The sequence below is a fragment of the Trachemys scripta genome, chromosome 1 (assembly GCF_013100865.1).
Source record: "Trachemys scripta elegans isolate TJP31775 chromosome 1, CAS_Tse_1.0, whole genome shotgun sequence".
Lineage (NCBI taxonomy): Eukaryota > Metazoa > Chordata > Testudines > Emydidae > Trachemys > Trachemys scripta.
The window spans coordinates 213,577,383-213,595,435 of NC_048298.1; the positions used below are offsets into that span (position 1 = coordinate 213,577,383).

General features: G+C 44.4%; 1 protein-coding gene across 7 annotated transcripts in view; it reads right to left on the reverse strand.

Moving 5' to 3' along the window:
* Positions 1–11,196: 11,196 nt before the first annotated feature.
* The window catches only part of GLRA2 (glycine receptor alpha 2), a 163,450-nt gene continuing 156,593 nt past the window's right edge, over positions 11,197–18,053 (reverse strand). For all 7 annotated transcript variants that reach the window (XM_034756659.1, XM_034756668.1, XM_034756642.1 and 4 more), the window contains one exon: positions 11,197–12,690. In XM_034756659.1, the coding sequence (XP_034612550.1) occupies positions 12,412–12,690 (279 nt within the window). In that variant the 3' untranslated portion in view covers positions 11,197–12,411. The remainder of the gene's footprint in view (positions 12,691–18,053) is intronic.

The window sequence follows — 18,053 nt, forward strand, 5'->3', positions numbered from 1 at the left end:
AGTTGGTTGAAAATTTTAGCAGAAATTTTCATTTGCAATAATCTCAGGTTGCAAATAATTTTTAAGACATGTGTTCAGTTCAGCTGTTTCCCTCCTACTCACTAATACAAGGGTAGCTGCAACATCTTTCTGTATCTTTGTTTATTTCTATTATGTTGTGACCTAAATTCAAGTGGATGAGTAAAAAGCTGCGAACACACCTTTATGCCCATATGTCTATTCTACTTCCAAATACAGAAGGGTAGATGGTAATACTGTATTGGGTCTGGTCTTCTGAATATATCCATTAAGTGTTGCTTCCTTTTGATATGGAATCTTGACATAGAGCCAGAGTTTTCAATTAAATCCATTAGGTGTGGAAGTGAGGTAGCTGGATTGTGTCAAATGTCTTCTGCATGCCTTTTAATTTTGTGTGTTGTTTTACTAGCATTGCAACCTTGCTGCTTTCCGCTCTGTAGCTGGAAGACCTCTGACATAACACCATTCATTAAGACTGATGCAAGCACGGAGCTCTACAGGATTTCTAGCCATCTTTAAAAGGATGGACTAAATCCAGATTTGCTTAGCACTGCCATCAAATACAGTCAGTCTGTCCTCTCAAAGGCCTTGTCAGCATGAAGAAGATAAGGCTACAGATGGATTTCTTGACAGTTTATGCCTGGAACATTAAGTGAAATATTTTTGTGGCTGTTATCTGCCTCAAGCCTTCCTTTTACAAACCCTGCTTGGTGCTCTTGTATTAGGATAGGAATAATTTCTCTAAGTCACATTGCTAATTTCCTGGACATCCTTACATGCCATTTGCAGGAAGGAGATGGATCAGTAATTGCCATAGCTAGGCTCGTCCTTATCTTTTTGCTTTAAATGAGTGAAATCAAAATGCCTTTCTCATGCCACATGACAGGATTCTTTTCTGAGAAAATTCCATGAATCCATTGTCTGATTCATACCAGCTGTGCCCAGAATGTTTAAAAAAAAAAGTCCGCTAGAAAGTCATCTGCACCAGGTGTTATTCCTGTGTTTTTGGTCCTGTATGGCTTTTTCAATCTCCCCGAGTATTATAAATCTATCTATTTGATGCACCTGATTCCAGAGAGTGCACTGAAATCAAATGTATTCATGAGGTGTTCAAACCAACACTGCTTAGAATATCCGTTAGTAGCAAAAAAATTTGGCGAACTTCTAGAACTGGGTTGATGATGTTGCTGGTTCCAGCGTTACCTATCTAGCCTTATATGTGCTAAGTGTAATGTTATTACTAAGCCTGAAGAATCAAACTCATTCTGTGGAGAGGGTCAAATTCCATTTTTAATGATAGTCCATAAAACAACATATAAATTTAGCCTGGCATACCAGCCTTAATCCGCACTGCATTTCCCATTCATGCCAACAGTAGTTTTGCACAAAGATCAAGGGAAGGCACATTTATTATTTATATTACTGTAGCACCTGACACGTACCAGGACCCCATTGTGTTACTGCTGTACAAACCCAGAACATGGCCTGTATGTAGTAAGTGAACGTTGTTGTATTGTCAAGTCAGTACCTTCTTGCTGAATTAAGCATCTCTCATTGAGGAGAGGGTGGGATAGGCAGGGAATGGGATGAGCTGCACTGCAAAGACTTACTTCCCGCCTCTGGGGCAGAGGAGGAATAATGACTCTCTGAGGCATAGTTCCTTTTTGGAGCTTCTCCTAGAACAGCATAACTATGCCCCTAACTCATGACTGAGACTCCAGAATCCATCTGACCCACTATTTGTACAATATACCTCAATCTCCTCAGAGGTTGTCTTACAGAATGAACAAAATGGAAGAAAGAGAAAGAAAAGAGGGTAGGAGGGGGAAGAAAATGTGAATTTATTAATATCTGTGCATTTTTCCATTTTCTTCCAGTTAATGTAGTCTTTTAAAAGACACCCTTCTTTTTCTATAAGCTTGAAATAGCTGAATAGCTTTATGAGGAGAAAAAATGTCTTCTTTACAAATCAGTTAACAAGATTTAAATTGAATAGCCATACTCTTGTTCTTGGTAGCACCTGGTCTCTGTTAGTGAAGCATTTGCTAAAACCTCTTCTGGATGCCTAAAGCACTTAGTAGAGTTACCCAAGTACAGTGTGAAATAGCAAAATACCTAAGAGCTTATGTGTAAGGCTACGTTTTGGTCACAGGATATTTTTAGTAAAAGTCATGGGCAGTAAACCAAATTTCATGGCCCGTGACCTGTCCATGACTTGTACTATATTCCCCTGACTAAATCTTGGGTGCTCTGGCGTGACCTCGGGGTGCCGTGGGGCAGGGGGCAGCCCGGGGGCACTGCGGGTGCTCTGGGGCAAGGGGCAGCCCGGGACCCCCGCTGCTGCTCAGGATGGGGCGCGTCGGCTGGAGTCCCCCACTGCTCCTGATGGGGACCGGGGGGACATGTTAGCCAGAGCTCCCTGCCGCTTCTTGAGGTGGTGGGGAGCACACGGTGGCCCGAGACTGCCCCAGCAGCAGCTGGTGTGGTTGGCCCAGGGGCTGCTCGAGTGGCCCACGGGTTAGCCACACCAGCTGCTGCAGAATTCACAGAAGTCCGAGAAAGTCACAGAATCCATGACTTCTGTGACAGACTTGCAGCCTTACTTACTGCAAGTTCCTTTGAGGCTTTTCTTCAGACAGCGGAATGCTGCTCCCTTTTTGTTAAGTTCTGTTGGGAAGTCTGCATTCATTATCATCATTTTGTCATTAAATGTGAGTAGCTTAAATATCACTGGGCTTGGTTTTTCTTGACTTCTTTATCTGAATTTGATATTCTCTATTTCAATTGGAGGAAAGTGCCCCTGTAACTTTAACAAGGCAGGTAGCAGTTTTTGTAGCAAGGACATTGGCTCTTTTCCCCCCTCTCTCCCTTCTGCCAGTCCTAGTATGTGAAGCTTATTCCTTTGAGACCTATTCTCAAAATCCTTGTTTCTCTTCCATTTTCACCATACATGCCTTTAAAAGAAGCTGCTTCAGCATTTAATCCATCTGCCCTGTGGCTGTTTAATTTTTTTAGTTTCATTCCCCCAGATAAACCCATATGAGCATTCATTTGAGAAGCAGCCTTTGAGAGGGTTTTAATATCCCCAGAATTCAGGGCTAACTGTGTGGACATCATTTTTCTGAGCACCACAATTTCCTGTGAGAGAGTTCCTGATGCTGAGCCACCATTGTTTCTTTGTTAGGTAAATCCTCTGACGCACTTTTTTTTATCAGTATGGTCCATTTTTTTGTGGTTCATCTTTTATCTTGCTGCTGGCAACTCTATGTTACCAGGAACTTTTAAAGTAAAAGTGTAGGTTTTATTTTCCTTGGTGGGGAGAGGTAAGGAGTACACAAAACAGGCTGCTGTCTTTCCCTCCCCACGTCTAGCATAACTGACACGTTTTGTGCTGCTCCCTGTGACAGGTATGTAAATTACTTAATGAGCTAATTCGTGTGTCTGCAATTAATTTCCTTATAGCCATAAACTTCATCTTTAAATTTTTTTTATAGATTTAGAGCTTGTATTGCTGTAATGAATGAAGCCCTCGGTTTATCTACAGGGCAACAGCAAAGCAAGCTTCCCACTCACAGTTCTCCCGATCTTGGGAACATCTGCTAAGAAGTTGTTTAGCCACTGCTAACAGCCAGTTAGTGCAAAGTACGCTGATGAGTTGGTGCTGCGGCAGCTGGACCTGAGACCCACCAACTCATCTCATATAGGGACCACCAAACATCCACTCAATAGGAGTAATTTTTAAGCTCTACTAAACTGGACTGGATTCATACTGGTCACCAACAGGCTCTGAGGCTCATTTGCAATGTTTTGAGACATCCATGCCCCTCAAACACTGTCACACCTTCGAGATTTAAGTGCATTTTCTGGTAGGCAGGATCTTCCACTCTCTGCACATACAAGCGACATCTTTCACCCACTGCTGTCAGGGTGAAATCCTGACTCCATTGAAGTAAATGGCAAAACTCCCATTCAGTGGGGCCAGGAGTTCACCTTTAGTGTTCTTAAGCTATCCCTGTAATTTGTGTCCCACCTAGTTCTTAAAAGGACATTAACTCCCATTTCCTGAAATATTAACCCTACAAATATAACAAAGAAACATAATATCCTCATTCACCTCTAAATATCATTGTGCAATTAAAAAGTAATTTTGACAATTATTCCAGCATCCTCCCCTTAATTTACATATTTTATCCCCATGATTCATCAGTCAGGTTTGAAGCCACAACCTTTAGATACTGTGATAGACCCAGGCCAGTTGGGTACAGCAGAGCAGTAGAAGGCAGATATACTGGCCACTGGATAAGCAGTTTTCTCTTCCCTGACTGACCAGAGCAGGGGCTGCTCCAGGCTAGGTGGACACATGACTCCAATTAGCCTGCAGAGTGTCAGTCGAAGCTGTTAGACTAATCTGAATACCTGACTCTAATTAAGGCCCCTCTGATACTATGAAAGGGCTCACTCTGGTCAGGCTGAGAGAGCCAGAGGAGAGGAAGTGCAGCTGCAGGCTGGGTAATGAAGACACCCTCAAGCCCCTGGAAGGGAGCCCTAAAGTAAGGGTGAAGAAGGCGTTAAGAGAGAGAAGTGGGAGAGCTATGGGGAAGTGACCCAGGGAAGGGTAGCAGCTCTGGCGGTGAAAGGTCGGCTACCAAGAGCTGCTGCCATTAGGGTCCCTGGGCTGGAACCTGGAGTAGAGGGCAGGCCCCGGGTTCCCCCCAACCCGCCACTACAGAAACACCTCCTCGGAGGGAAGACAGGCCCCTGTCAGGGCAGGAGGCTAAACTGTTCTGGAATAAGCCCAGAGGGACCACAGAGACTGTGGGAGTTTTCTCATCAACCTCCTTGGTGGCTTATGATAAAAAGGGCTCAGTAGACTGTAACCTTGGCCCTAGAGAGAGAAGGGCTAAGTGGCGGGTCGCAGTGAGCCTCTGAGGCTAGCATAAACCTCCTGGAAGTGCAGGACCCACCGGGACAAGGTCGGAGCTCTGCCACAATATATAACAAAGACCTCTTCCATTTCAACCATATGAGTATCCAGTGGGCAAGTCCAGTGGTGTGTGTGTGTGTGTGGGGGGACGACAATACAGTTTATCATTGAGTTATGTAACTATTTGTGAATTAGAATGCTGATAATCAGGATTCCTGTTCTCTTCCTGGCTCTGGGAACACAGATATGATTTAGTGGTTAGACAGAGAGTAGCTAAGTGTAACAACATCCTTTTTGGGCTGGCTGTAGAGAATGAACCTGTAATCTCTGAGCATGAGCTTCTCCCATTTGACCTAAAAATTAATGCTTATGAGCCCGGGGGCTGTAGCAGTAACATATAGCACTAACCTCTATATGTAGTCTAGCCACTAGAGAGGGACAAAGGTCCTTATTGTGACTGTTGGCTACACAAGTACATAATCTGGGCCATTTTCTCTGACAGGCGGTGTGGCAAACTGGATGAGACTTGGCTGTGTCCCGTGAGTAAACTGGCTTCTATTCTCAGTCTGTCTGCACTGACCACATCCAATCTCTCAGTTATCTTAGGGTATGTCTACACTACGAAATTAGGTCGAATTTATAGAAGCCGGTTTTATAGAAATCAGTTTTATACAGCCGATTGTGTGTGTCCCCACATAAAATGCTCTCAGTGCATTAAGTCGGCGGACAGCGTCCACAGTACCGAGGCTAGCGTTGACTTCCAGAGCATTGCGCTGTGGGTAGCTATCCCACAGTTCCCGCAGTCTCCGCCGCCCATTGGAATTCTGGGTTGAGATCCCAATGCCTGAAGATGTAAAAACAGTGTCGCGGGGGGTTCTGGGTACATGTCGTCAGGCCCCTCCCCCTTCATCAGAGCAACGGCAGACAATCGATTTGCACCTTTTTACCTGGGTTACCTGTGCAGACAACATACCACGGCAAGCATGGAGCCCGCTCAGCTCAGCTCACCGTCACCATATGTCATCTGGGTGCCAGCAGACATGGTACTGCATTGTTACACAGCAGCAGCTAATTGCCTTTTGGCAGTAGACGGTGCAGTATGACTGGTAGCCTTCATCGGCTATCTAGGTGCTGGCAGACGTGGGGCTGCATTGCTACACAGCAGCAGCCTCTTGCCTTTTGGCAGTAGATGGTGTATTATGACTGGTATCCATCGTCGTCATACTCCAGTTTAATCAGAGGCACCTGGGCAGACATGCTTTGTCTCCTAGAGACTCAGTCCTGCCGGCAGTCCTATTGAACCGTCTTGACGAAGATGGCTAGCAGTTGTAGTACAGTATCCTCTGCCAAGCACCCAGAAGATGCCGAGGGCTATCAGTCATGCTGTACCATCAGCTGTCAGCTTAAGATATAAAAAATAGATGTATTCATTTGCTTCCCCCTCCCTCCGTGAAATCAACGGCCTGCTAAACCCATGGTTTTGAGTTCAATCTTTGGGGGGTGCCATTCTCGGTGACAGTGTTTGTGTTTCTCCCTGATGCACAGCCACCTTTGTTGATTTTAATTCCCTGTACCTGTATGCCATGTCATCACTAGCCCTTCCCTTCCTCCCTCCATCAAATACTAGTTTCGCACATTTTTTCAGACCAGACGCCATAGCACTGGGATCATGGAGTCCGCTCAGATCACCGCGGCAATTATGAGCACTATGAACACCACGCGCATTGTCCTGGAGTATATCCAGAGCCAGGATATGCCAAAGCAAAACCAGGACCAGCCGAGGAGGTGATTGCAGCGCGGCGACAAGAGTGATGAGGAAATTGACATGGACATAGACCTCTCACAAAGTACAGGCCCCAGCAATGTGCAAATCATGGTGTTACTGGGGCAGGTTCATGCAGTGGAACGCTGATTCTGGGCCCGGGAAACAAGCACAGACTGGTGGGACCGCATCGTGTTGCAGGTGTGGGACGATTCCCAGTGGTTGCGAAACTTTCGCATGTGTGAGGGCACTTTCATGGAACTTTGTGACTTGCTTTCCCCTGCCCTGAAGCGCCAGAATACCAGGATGAAAGCAGCCCTCACAGTTGAGAAGCGAGTGGTGATAGCCATGTGGAAGCTTGCAACGCCAGTCAGCTACCGGTCAGTGGGGAATCAATTTGGAGTAGGCAAATCTACTGTGGGGACTGCTGTGATCCAAGTTGCCAGGGCAATCAAAGACCTGCTGATATCAAGGGTAGTGACTCTGGGAAACATGCAGGTCATATTGGATGGCTTTGCTGCAATGGGATTCCCAAACTGTGGTGGGGTGATAGACGGAACCCATATCCCTATCTTGTCACCGGAGCACCAAGCGACCAAGTACATAAACCGCAAGCGGTACTTTTCAATGCTGCTGCAAGCCCTGGTGGATCACAAGGGACGTTTCACCAACATCAACGTGGGATGGCCGGGAAAGGTACATGATGCTCGTGTCTTCAGGCACTCTGGTCTGTTTCGAAAGCTGGAGGAAGGGACTTTCTTCCCGGACCAGAAAATAACCGTTGGGGATGTTGAAATGCCTATTGTGATCCTTGGGGACCCAGCCTACCCCTTAATACCATGGCTCATGAAGCCGTACACAGGCAGCCTGGACAGTAGTCAGGACCTGTTCAACCAGGCTGAGCAAGTGCTGAATGGTGGTGGAATGTGCATTTGGACGTTTAAAAGCGCGCTGGTGCAGCTTACTGACTCGCTCAGACCTCAGCAAAAAAAATATCCCCATTGTTATTGCTGCTTGCTGTGCACTCCACAATATCTGTGAGAGTAAGGGGGAGACATTTATGGCGGGGTGGGAGGTTGAGGCAAATCGCCTGGCCGCTGATTACGCGCAGCCAGACACCCGGGCAGTTAGAAGAGCACAGCAGGGTGCGGTGCGCATCAGAGAAGCTTTGAAAACGAGTTTTGTGACTGGCCAGGCTACGGTGTGAAACTTCTGTTTGTTTCTCCTTAATGAGCCCCCCCCCCCCGGTTCACTCTACTTCCCTGTAAACTAACCACCCCACCCTCCCCTCCCCCCTTCGAGCACCGCTGGCAGAGGCAATAAAGTCATTGTTACTTCTCATTCATGCATTCTTTATTAATTCATCACACAACTAGGGGGATAATTGCCAAGGTAGCCTGGGATGGGTGGGGAAGGAGGGAAGGAAAAGGACAAACTGCAGTTTAAAACTTTAAAACTTTAACTCTTATTGAAGGCCAGCCTTCTAATGCTCGGGCATTCATCTGGGGTGGAGTGACTGGGTGGCTGGAGGCCCCCCCACCGTGTTCTTGGGCATCTGGGTGAGGAGGCTATGGAACTTGGGGAAGAGGGCTGTTGGTTACACAGGGGCTGTAGCAGCCGTCTCTGCTGTAGCAGCCGTCTCTGCTCCTGCTGCCTTTCCTGCAGCTCAACCATACCCTGGAGCATATCAGTTTGGTGCTCCAGCAGCTGGAGCATCAATTCTTGCCTTCTGTCTGCAAGCTGACACCACCTATCCTCTTCAGCCCACCACTTGCTCTGTTCATCCCGCAATTCTGCCCGCCACCTCTCCTCTCATTCATACTGTACTTTTCTGTAATCTGACATTGACTGCCTCCACGCATTCTGCTGTGCTCTTTCAGCGTGGGAGGACATCTGGAGCTCCGAGAACATATCATCCCGAGTCCGCCATTTTCTCCTTCTAATCTTCACTAGCCTCTGCGAAGGAGAAACATTTGCAGCTGGTGAAGGAGACGGGAGAGGTGGTTAAAAAAGACACATTTTAGAGAACAATGGGTACACTCTTTCACGTTAAATTTTGCTGTTCACATTACACAGCACATGTGCTTTCGTTACAAGGTTGCATTTTTCCTCTTATATTGAGGGCCTGCCGGTTGGGTGTGAGAGATCACTCACGCAGTTCCAGACAACAGATTTCGGCTTGCATCCAGCCATGGTAAGCCACAGTCTTTTGGCTTTTTTAACCTTCTTAACATGTGGGAATGGTTTCAAACAGTAGCGCCCTCATTTCCCATACCAAGCACCCCTTGGGTTGGCCATTTAAAATGGGTTTGCAATGTAAAAGGAGGGGCTGCGGTTTCCGGGTTAACATGCAGCACAAACCCAAATACTCCCCCTCCCGCCCACACACCACCCAATTCTCTGGGATGATCACTTCACCCCTCCCCCCTACCGCGTGGCTAATAGTGGGGAACATTTCTGTTCAGCCGAACAGGAATGGGCACCTCTGAATGTCCCCTTAATAAAAGCACCCCATTTCAACCAGGTGACCGTGAATGATATCACTCTCCTGAGGATAACAAAGAGAGATAAGGAATGGATGTTGTCTGCATGCCAGCAAACACTGGGACCATAGGCTGCCATGCTTTGTTATGCAATGATTCCAGACTACATGCTACTGGCCTGGCGTGGTAAAGTGTTCTACCATGGCGGACGGGATAAGGCAGCCCTCCCCAGAAACCTTTTGCAAAGGCTTTGGGAGTACATGAAGGAAAGCTTTCTGGAGATGTCCCTGGAGGATTTCTGCTCCATCCCCATACACGTTAACAGACTTTTCCAGTAGCTGTACTGGCCGTGATTGCCAGGGCAAATTAATCATTAAACATGCTTGCTTTTAAACCATGTGTAATATTTACAAAGGTACACTCACCAGAGGTCCCCTGTGTGCCCTCAGGGTCTGGGAGCACACCTTGGGTGAGTTCGGGGGTTACTGGTTCCAGGTACAGGGTGATAAACATATCCTGGCTGTTGGGGAAACCGGTTTCTCCGCTTCCTTGCTGCTGTGAGCTATCTACATTATCTTCATCCTTATCTTCCTCGTACCCTGAACCCACTTCCCTGTTGTGTGTTTCTCCATTGACGGAGTCAAAGCACACGGTTGGGGTAGTGGTGGCTGCACCCCCTAGCATCGCATGCAGCTCCGCGTAGAAGTAGCATGTTTGAGGCTCTGCCCCGGACCTTCTGTTTGCCTCTCTGGCTTTGTGGTAGGCTTGCCTTAGCTCCTTAATTTTCATGCGGCACTGCTGTGCATCCCTGTTATGGCCTCTGTCCTTCATGGCCTTTGAGACCTTTGCTAATATTTTGCCATTTCGTTTACTGCTACAGAATTCAGCTAGCACTGATTCGTCTCCCCATATGGTGAGCAGATCCTGTACCTCCCGTTCGGTCCATGATGGCGCTCTTTTGCAATCCTGGGACTCCATCATGGTTACCTGTGCTGATGAGCTCTGCGTGGCCACCTGTGCTCTCCACGCTGGGCAAACAGGAAATGAAATTCAAAAGTTCGCGGGGCTTTTCCTGTCTACCTGGTCAGTGCATCTGAGTTGAGAGTGCTGTCCAGAGCAGTCACAATGAAGCACTGTGGGATAGCTCCCAGAGGCCAATAATGTCGAATTCCGTCCACACTACCCCAATTCCAACCCACAAAGGCCGATTTTGGCGCTAATCCCCTCGTCGGAGGTGAAACCGGTTTAAAGGGCCCTTTAAGTCGAAAAAAAGGGCTTTGTCATGTGAACGTGTCCAGGCTTAATTCGATTTAATGCTGCTAAATTCGACCTAAACTCATAGTGTAGACCAGGCCTCAGCTGTTAAGTGGGCAAGTGATAGTCCCTAAGATAGGGGTATGTGAGCCCTTAAAGTTGTGAAGTGCACAGAAATATTAAGACCAGTTTGGAGAAGATTAGAGCCAAGAGGCTTTTGGCTTGTAGTTAGGGTGACCAGATGTCCCGATTTTATAGGGATGGTCCCTATATTTGGGACTTTTTCTTACATAGGGTTCTATTATCCCCCACCCCATCCCAATTTTTCACACTTGCTATCTAGTCACCCTACTTGTAGTTCAGTGTACCTTCCCCTAAGGCTACAGGTTATTAGGGGGAAGGGTCTCCTTTTCCTCCATTCATATCCTGCAGTACAGGGGTCTGCCTGGGTGGCACACTTCTCCTCAAAGGCACTACAGAGCCGATATAACTTGTACTGGTGGATAAGAGTCCTCAAGGCTCTGCTCAAACAGGACTGCTGGAAGTGTGTTAAGATCCATACTCAACCCCTAGCCTTCCCTGGAGTCCCTCATCTGCTGGGGTGGGGAGTTCAGGAGGACTAAAGTAGGCCTCCCTAGAGTTCCCCCAGCTGCTACTTTAAGTCCCTTTTCTGCTGCTGGAGTGACTGAGAATCTGGCCTTTATTGCAAATAGCACTACCCCAAATGAAAAAAGAGCTTGAAAAGAAAAGAAAAATTAGTAGCACACTTAGCTTTATTGAAATTGAACAAATAACTTTTTTAATAAATGCTTTTACAGCAAGTGTAAAATTTTTAATGATCTTGTTATGTTTTATCTTAGTTTCTTTTTCTGTGTAAGCAAAAATACCTTTTTTTATTTCAATTTTTATTTTTTTCTACTTTAAAACATGTAGCAAGGATTTGAACCACGTAGCTCTGGCACCAAAAGGTAACAGGTTATGAAAATCACAGTACAGTTTTAAAATTCTTAGGTTAGTCAATGATATTTAAAATGATCGCCACTTCGAGTAAAGATATAAATTAGAGGTCTGTAAACAAGTTGTGTTTACCTACAGAGCTATCAATTGCAGCTACAATGAGAGCAGTAATAGAAAGAAATAGAAAGTCAATGCTAAACTGAGCTACACCAGCCAGGAAACAAGTTCTTAATAAATAGTGTGGTACAGGGTAGCACAACAGGTAAAATACAGTTTGGCACCTCAAGTTGCATGTAAAATCAGCAGAAATGAAATGAAATAAGTGCACTCTCTTAGAACAAAAATAAAATGGGCAGTTTAACTGGTTTCTATGAGTGTCCGCTATCAAATAAATAGCACAATACACAAGTTTGACCCCAAAATTACAATTCTAATAAAGCAAGATAATATTAAAATGCACACCCACAAGGATATTAAAGTATAAATCATTTTTCCCTGTTAGTAGAAATAAGTTACAACGCACAAAAGGACTTCTTGGTGAACTGCTAACTACAGACATTTTAATGGAATGTAGCTCAGTAGACTTGTTTCAAATAGAAAGGCAGCATTATCCTGAATAAGTTTGGTCCTCTTATAACTCACTGTACTGTAGCCAGTACAGTCCCATAGTAGGTGTTTCAGGTTGGTCGGTTGTTTTTATTTTTTTCAATATCTTAGTGACATTGTTGAGTAAAATTTGGCCCTGTTTAAGAGCGTCTGATCAATGCAGAATCTGGAAGAACAATACTGAGTGTACGTAAGGGGATCCGTATTGCATGGTCCCACGGCATCTTGTTTTTGCTGTCAATCACTTTTTTCCTATGCTTTTGCTTCCGTTCCATTTTTTTGTCTTATTCTCTTCAGTAGCATGGGTGGAAAAAAAATCCTCAGTCCAAATGACAGAAAGACATTTCACTGTTTATTTACAAGCAAATCGCTTTGGCTACAAGGTCCCAGCACCCCCAGAGAGTTGCCTATTTCTTGTGAATATCCTCATGCCGTATAATTTTGTACGTAATCCAGTAAAAGATATTGAAAATGAGGAAGGCTAGTGGGAACGCAGCTCGGGATATTGTATCAATCCTTTTTGCACGGTCAACAAACTTCTTTCTGATGGACTCTGAATCCTTTGGTGGCGCCAGAGGGGGGTTTGGAGGAGTGGCCTTGACTGCGGTGCCGTCTTTGACCTGGAGACAGTGACCCATCCCGTAACCACTGAAATTGAAGCGACTGTCACGGGTAACGTCATCTTCCTGGAGGATAAAGGACAGAAATAAGAGACAATCAATTGTCTGTGTAGAATACAATTAAGGTTGTAGCATCCAGGAGCACTGCAAAGTTCCTTAACAAACCAGTGGACAAGCTTTTTGGTTCGAGTTAATATAACACTGCCTTACAAAATTCCACTGGCTCGCTCGCCTCAAGCTGTATAATATTTTTTGACAGGTGAGTAAATATCATGCCCTTTATCATCATCCTGATAACTAGGTGATGAAGACTTCGTGCCTGAGCTGGTAAATTTTCATGACCGTTTTGCCAAGCTGAAAGAATAACGATGTTTGAGCTACAATTACTGGCAGCTGTCCATGAATGATTCAAAACCACCAAACCAGTGACGCCATTCTACTCAGGATGAAAAGCAAGCCCAGAAGCTGCCCTAGTTCCTAAATTTGATATGGCTGAGGACCAGAAAAGTCAGGAAGAGCATAGAGAACCCACTTGCTGTGCTACTTATTTCACTGTTGTTGTTATTATTATTATTATTATTTATTATTTCACTTTTTTTGAGTGACAGACATTTCACTGTTGATTTTAAATAAACTCTCCTGAGGTTCACGAGTGCAGAGTGCTCTCTCATGTCTCTAACCCACAGCTTTCTGATGGCAATACAGATCAAGGGATTGCAAAAAACAATGGGACATAGTCACAGCTGGTGTGAAGCTTTATAACTCCACTGTCTCTTCTTCAGCTGAGGATCACCCATCTGTACCACCTGTATCATCAAGCTTGCTTTGCTTACCTTAGATCTGACATACTGATGTGAGCAAATAACAATGCATCACAAGCCATGATAAAAGAAATAGGTTATACTGAGTGAGGATAAAAAAAAGTGAAGGCAACAAATAGTACCTTTGAGACCCAAGTACTTTGGTGTGAAGACTGCCATGTGCTATACTCACCAGTAGGTGTATAATTGTATTAACACAGGGCTTGTTACCACTTGCGTCCTTTCCATCTCAAATCTTCAGCAGTGTGAAAGTGAAATGTTTTGCTCTCTTTTTGCGATTTGTTCATTTACAGTTTTCAGTCCTTCTGGGAAAAGCTAAAAAGGTAAAAGTTCTGCTCCTACTATTATTATAAATAAGTAAAGTGCTTAAAAGTGAGACTGCCAAGACATGAGTTCAGGGCACGGTACTTCTCTTGCATTAGTTCATGACATTCCTAAACCCTGCTAAAATGCAGGCAGAGGCACTGTCTGCAGTGCTCTCTGTGTCACTAGCCATTGTAGACAAAATACAAACGCAGGAGGTGGAAGATGATTAAAGGACAGCAGTTGTGTTATCACATGTATTTATTTTAAATATATACATATATTCTGTAATTTGTGAGGGAGCTTTAGGAGGAAGAATAGCCTAACGGACTGAGCACAGGACTAGGAGACTCCAGAGTTCTAGCCCCAACTCAGCCACTGCCTTGTTGTGTGTCGCTGGGCAAATCATTTCAATGCTCCAGGCCTGATTCTGATCTTCTGCTACTGTAAATCCAGGATAACACCCCTGGAGTCACTTCCAATTTATACCAGTGTAACTGAATGCAGATTCTAGCCCCTGTATCTGAAAAAGGGGTATAATAAATACCTACCTCATGAATTGTACAGAATAAGTCGTTATATGTGCAGGATATCAAAGATAGAAAATACTATACAGTAGGAATACAGTAGTATTAACTTTATTATTTTGTTTTTAAAAAGAGCTTTTCCAGTCACCTTTAAAAATACCAAAGAAATACATAGAAATGCAAGCAGCAAGATGTTCTTACAGCAGGTGATAAACTGTTTTTCCTCCGTTGCATGATAAATTATTCTTGCCTAACAGCACAAAGAGCGGGGGAGGTATAGTTATTTTACTTACTGAAAATATACAGTAGTAGTTTCTAGGTGCCTTGATGACATGCAAAATACAATCTATTATAATAAAACAATAGAGAAATAGCAACAGCTCCCAACAAACCAAGCCCTCTGCAGGAAACATAACCCAACTTCACATCCTTCTATTCTCTATCCACCCCCAGCTCCCTCCATCTCACACACTTTAGCTCTTCCCAGAATGTTGCCCTTTGCTGTGTTCCTTGAACATCAGCAGACTCAGGCTATATCAGACCAACGGAGGGAGTGTATTCCAAATTAAGGTGCCTTTCAGCTCAAGCTCCTCAATGTACTTGTAGCCCAGAAACAGAAAGCACAGACCTGAGAAACTGGCTAACCACAAACTTGCACCGTCTAACTACAGTGTGTTTTTAAATAGATTTAATTAAACCAGTTCAAGTGTGTGTGTAGATAAGGCCTCAGATAGTCATGCCCCACACTATTTATGGCTTTATAAATTAAAAATCTATGTGAAACTCCATCTAGAAGCCAACAAACATCCACTGCAGAAGAAAATGCGTCAGTGTCATGTGCTCACTTAACAAGTGAACTTGCTTCAACTGCTAAATGAATGCAAGATTAGTCTAGTACAGCACATTGCCACTAGCCAGTCTAGATGTATTAAAGATGTGGGTTATGGAGAGGAGGGTCACAGCTGAGTGAAACAGTTCCAATCTTCTAGCCAGGCACAGACAGAAAAAAAAAACAGCCATTTTCACTGGTAATGGTCTAAGAAGACTCCCAAATTCCTCACTCGAGTAACAAATCTGTTGGCCCAGATCCTGAACTGTGGCCAAGAAACATTCAGAAACAGGCTCCATGATATGGAAATGCAATGTAACAGTCTCCCTGTAATATATTCTTCTTAATTTTATGTCCATTTATGGAAATAAGGGATGTGTGTGTGTGTAGTTTAGTTTGTGTGGAGAGCTGTAACTTGCAGGGGGTTATCATAAATGAAAAAGAAATATGAGCAAGATTGAAGTGCTGTGTCCCTTAACTATTCATTCCCAGACTTTCAGAAGAATTGTGCTATGAAAATTAAATACATTTTCTAGGTGCTAGGAAGATAACATTGAAACTGTAGCAAAGGAATCTATTTCCTAATGCAGTTATATTTTCTTATTGTGTCTTAGGTGCTGGCTCTAAACAATTTTTATAATGGAAAGAGAGAATACTAAGAAGTGGGAGATTTTTCTACACGTTTAGTATTATTTTTTCTTCCTCATGAATGGGATCAGCTTTTGTTCTACACAAGTGAATGTCTTTAATCCCATTGAATTAGATCTTGAACGGGGTAGGGGGTATTCATATAAGGGCACATTTCAGGAAAATTAACTCTCTTGCTTTCCTTTCCCTACCACAGTGTAAAACACTGGTTTTGGGTGAAAGGTGCTATGGATTGATTCCTCTAAGGCCTAGTCCTGTAGTCTCTGCATACTTAAAGATCTGCCTGCAAGTCTGGGCTCTAAATTAATTTGTGGAAGTTAAGAGATTGGGAAGACTTGTTAGATCATCCAGACCATTTCCCAGATGATTCAGGACTGTTAACTAGAATGTATTTTCTAGAGATGCCAGCTATAGTTATACTGTACAATGACAACAGTGAACTCAGATCGGTATTTTCAAAACTGAAATAAACCATTGCTTAGATAATTAAAAATAAATCAATGTTGTATTGAACTAGTTATGAGCTGCTGATCAGGTATTCTTGTAATCTATTGGCAGGCACTGATGTGGCTCACCATGGGATACTCCAGTCACTGTAGTGGAAATTGGGGGCTGAGGGAGGGAGGTTACTCTTCAGTGGCTCTTTACCTTCCTTGCGGAGAAGAGAACCAAGACGGTCTCTGGTAGGGAGAGGAGACTTTGGAGTCAGGGGTGTAGCCAGCTTGTGGTTTTGGTATCTAACCAGTCTACCGGTACTTTGGTAATACAGCTGGGTAGTGTGGCCTCTAATGCAGTGGATACTCACTGCATCTGTGACTCTTCAACAGTTGACTAACATGAACAGTCCACCTCCGAGATGAAATAAAGGGAAAGACTTGACACTCGTCTGTAGGAGGCGACACCATAGTGTAGGGCATAATTACTGTGCTCTCTACATGTACATTAAGCTTGATCAAATCCAGTGGGTTGCCTGGAGAATCAACTATCTGGGCTCCTCTGCGGTATGTGAATGATTCTGTCTGGGCAATACCTGTCTGGATGTTAAAGTCTCTCAGGACAATGGAGTTTGGAGACTTCATTCCCGCTGGGGCACCTGGCATTGGCCACTGTCAGAAGACCGGATACTGGGCTAGATGGACCTTTGGTCCAACCCAGTATGGCTGTTCTTATGATTTCATTACCAGGTTGGATAACAGTTCTGCCAGTCCATTTGTGATGTACACAAAGTTGTCTGATCAGCATTTCAGTGGGAATCTCACATTAGTCTGCCTCTGGATATACATAGCAGAAGAATTTATTCACATTATTTTGATTTGGGGGTTATTCCCCTTTCTGCACCAGATGGATACAGCATAACCACTCACTTTCTTTGTAATGCCTGGGCTTATGCAGGTCTGAGTAGACTCTAACGTGGTTATTTTAAATGTATGTTATTAGTGCTGCATTTTAATTAAAATGTGAGACAATCATTAACAGGGCTGCCAAATTGTGACAAAAGGGAACGGGGAGTTTTATTAACGAAGTGACTTTGCATGCAGGAACATCCTTCAATACAGAGATCCCAGCTGAGATGAAGCACGTAGGGGAAGAGAGGCAAATACCTGAAGAACTCAGGACAGGGAGAAAGAGATCAGAGATGCACAGAGACTCAAGGGAAGTTGTCTGGTGGGAGCAAAGCTGATTTGGGCTTGATACCACTCTGTTTAAGTTTAAAGCCGCACTAACTCCACAGAAGTCAGTGTAGTTAGACCAATGTAAAACCAGGTCGGTTTCGATGAGGTCTCTGGGTCAGTGACGAACTCCAGAACCCTATCTGCCCACAAGGCAAACAAATACAATTTAACTTACAATTACCTTTGCTAAAACTGTAAATACATAGGAGAAACTTCCCTGACACAAGTCTGCCTGCCTTTCTCATTGATTTCTATGGGAAATGAATTTCTTACCAGCCTAATTGCTCTCAGTGAGTGGAAAATGGTTGCTTCAGTAGGGTCCCATTTTTAAAGGGGCTTTAATCCTGCTCACCCTGTGTACCTGCTGCACGGCAGGCTCCAGGTACCACCCCCATGTATCCCTCACTGCTACAGTCTGGTAAGGGAAACACCTCCACCAGAGCCAGCAATTGAGATCCTGAGGTTGATGACTGCACTGGGATTATTCCTTGACAGTAAATTCTCAAGTGCTTTCACCCAGCCCAGGTTTAAATGTTTCAGGCAATGTGGCTTCCACAACTTCCCTTGGGAAATTACTCTATGGTCTATGCTTCAGATAGAATCAATTTGAGGGACTTGCTTACAGCAC